The sequence below is a fragment of the Quercus suber genome, unplaced genomic scaffold (genome assembly GCF_002906115.3).
Source record: "Quercus suber isolate HL8 unplaced genomic scaffold, Cork oak 2.0 scaffold_6, whole genome shotgun sequence".
NCBI classification, from domain to species: Eukaryota; Viridiplantae; Streptophyta; class Magnoliopsida; order Fagales; family Fagaceae; genus Quercus; species Quercus suber.
Window position 1 is genome coordinate 1,526,904 of NW_027069472.1, and position 1,887 is coordinate 1,528,790.

The window sequence follows — 1,887 nt, forward strand, 5'->3', positions numbered from 1 at the left end:
CAAAATAGTCAGAAGTTGGTACCAAGAAATGATAGGAAGAAAAAAAAAAAAAAAGATCTTTCAAGGACAAAAGACACATACCCATAGCCTTGGTCTCATGCTCACCTTCCTCATTAGAATCAGAAATCCTCGTCCTCATGATATGCTCATCCTTGGAATCCTTAAGGGCCTTCTCAGATCCCTTATCAGAGGACAAATCCGCATCAGGCCCTCGAGTGGCAAAACTAGGAATGGATGAAGGAGTGACTAGCAATGAGGAGCTATCCTAAATGGCCTGAGAAAGGGCAATGAAAGGGTCGCTGGCGGAGATGACAAGATGAGTAGCAGAAGAAGCACTTCCAGTATATGATGCACTTGCAGGAGTGACTTTTTTACGTAGAGTAGGAGTCTTAGCAGGAATGGGAGCAAACTCACCAACGCTTTCGGCCTGGGCACTCTCCTCAACAGGTACAGGCTTTGGTGGAGGAATGGGAGCCTTGGTAGGAGCTCTTTGTGCAACAGTAGAAACAAAGGGCATGACCTAAACCACAATGTCAGCCCCATTAAAGAAGCCTTCCATAGGCGTGCCTATAGCAAAAGAAACTTCCCCACTCGTGGGGTGATAAATAGAAAGGGGCTCGGGATCAACCTAGAAAAAAAAAGGGGAAGGAGAAGAGAAAAAAGGACGGTGGATGTTAAGGTAGGAAGGAGAAATAAATAAACATGCCAAAAAAAAAAAAAAAAAGCAAAAAGAAAAAAGAAGAAGAAGAGAGAAAGCACATGACAACACGTGGCAATAAAAATGCATGCAGAGAGAAGGAATGTACCTCCAACTTGGGCTTGTCAAGTAAGATGGGGCAGGTTGTAGAAGTGTCCTCCTTATGCTTAGACTGCCAAGGAATAATAAGACAAAAAGGGAGCTGAATAAGTATACATGCAAAGTTAGCTGCAAGAAGTCCCCATGAATAAGAAAAAAATAAAGAAAAAGCAAGGTTTAGAGATAACAAACTTTCCTCTTAGTAGTGGTTGATGGAACTGGTGCAGATGTCTTCCTCTTGCTACCGCAGGTCTTGTTAGAAGGAGGAGCATCCATGGATAGCCTTGGAGTGGAAGGCTTGGGCTTACTTGCAGTAGAATGCTTGTTGGAACGAGTACGAGCAAACGGAGGAGGAGAACCCTCAAGAACTATGTTACCAATGGGAGGAAGGCCACCCTCATAGGGAACAATGTTAGAACAAGTCTCAGAAGAATCATCCCCTATCTTGGCAGATTTGGGCTTGGTGGTTTGAGACACCAAGCCCTTTTTCGCAGGCGTAGGAAGGTTCACCACCTTTACATTTCTCTTCCAACCCATAGGGTACTCACCAGCATACAAGTACCACCCCTTCTCCTTCGTCTGCCACTCAAATATGGTAGACCTATTCTGTTTCCTAGCATATGCCACCACAGACTTAGTGGGAAGCAACAATCATGGGTTGGCAGAAATTATGGCATGAAAATCATTAGGAGGAATGTAGAAAACCCATGGCCACCCAACAACTCTTGCCTAAATGAAGCATCATGGCTTGCTAATACCCATGTATCACGGCTGTGTAAAGACCCTCTCTCTGTGAACTCGGAATAGTGACTACTGTGAAACGCTTGCTCCAAAACTCAAAAGCACTAGGCTATAGAAATGGTCGAACGGAAGTAGTGGACTCTAGAATGGCAGAGAAATCATCAGGTATGTCCTGATCCAACCCAAACTACCTCCTCATTTTGTTGGCAAAATAGTGTACAAAGCGGATGCCCTCATCAGCAAGGTAAGGCAGCCACCTAGCAGTATTGGCTACCAAGTACGTAATCCCCCTCTCATCAAAGGCAGTCAACAGGGTTTGGTCCCAGCAATGTCAATAAAAGGGCCTATAA

General features: G+C 44.6%; 1 protein-coding gene across 1 annotated transcript; it reads right to left on the reverse strand.

Moving 5' to 3' along the window:
• Nucleotides 1–265: 265 nt before the first annotated feature.
• Nucleotides 266–1,333, reverse strand: LOC136067627 (flocculation protein FLO11-like). The gene is made up of 3 exons (XM_065773776.1): nucleotides 989–1,333; nucleotides 807–869; nucleotides 266–520 (listed from the first exon to the last, which is right to left on the reverse strand). Exons 1-3 carry the CDS (start codon nucleotides 1,331–1,333, stop codon nucleotides 266–268), a joined length of 663 nt encoding a protein of 220 aa, XP_065629848.1.
• Nucleotides 1,334–1,887: the final 554 nt, after the last annotated feature.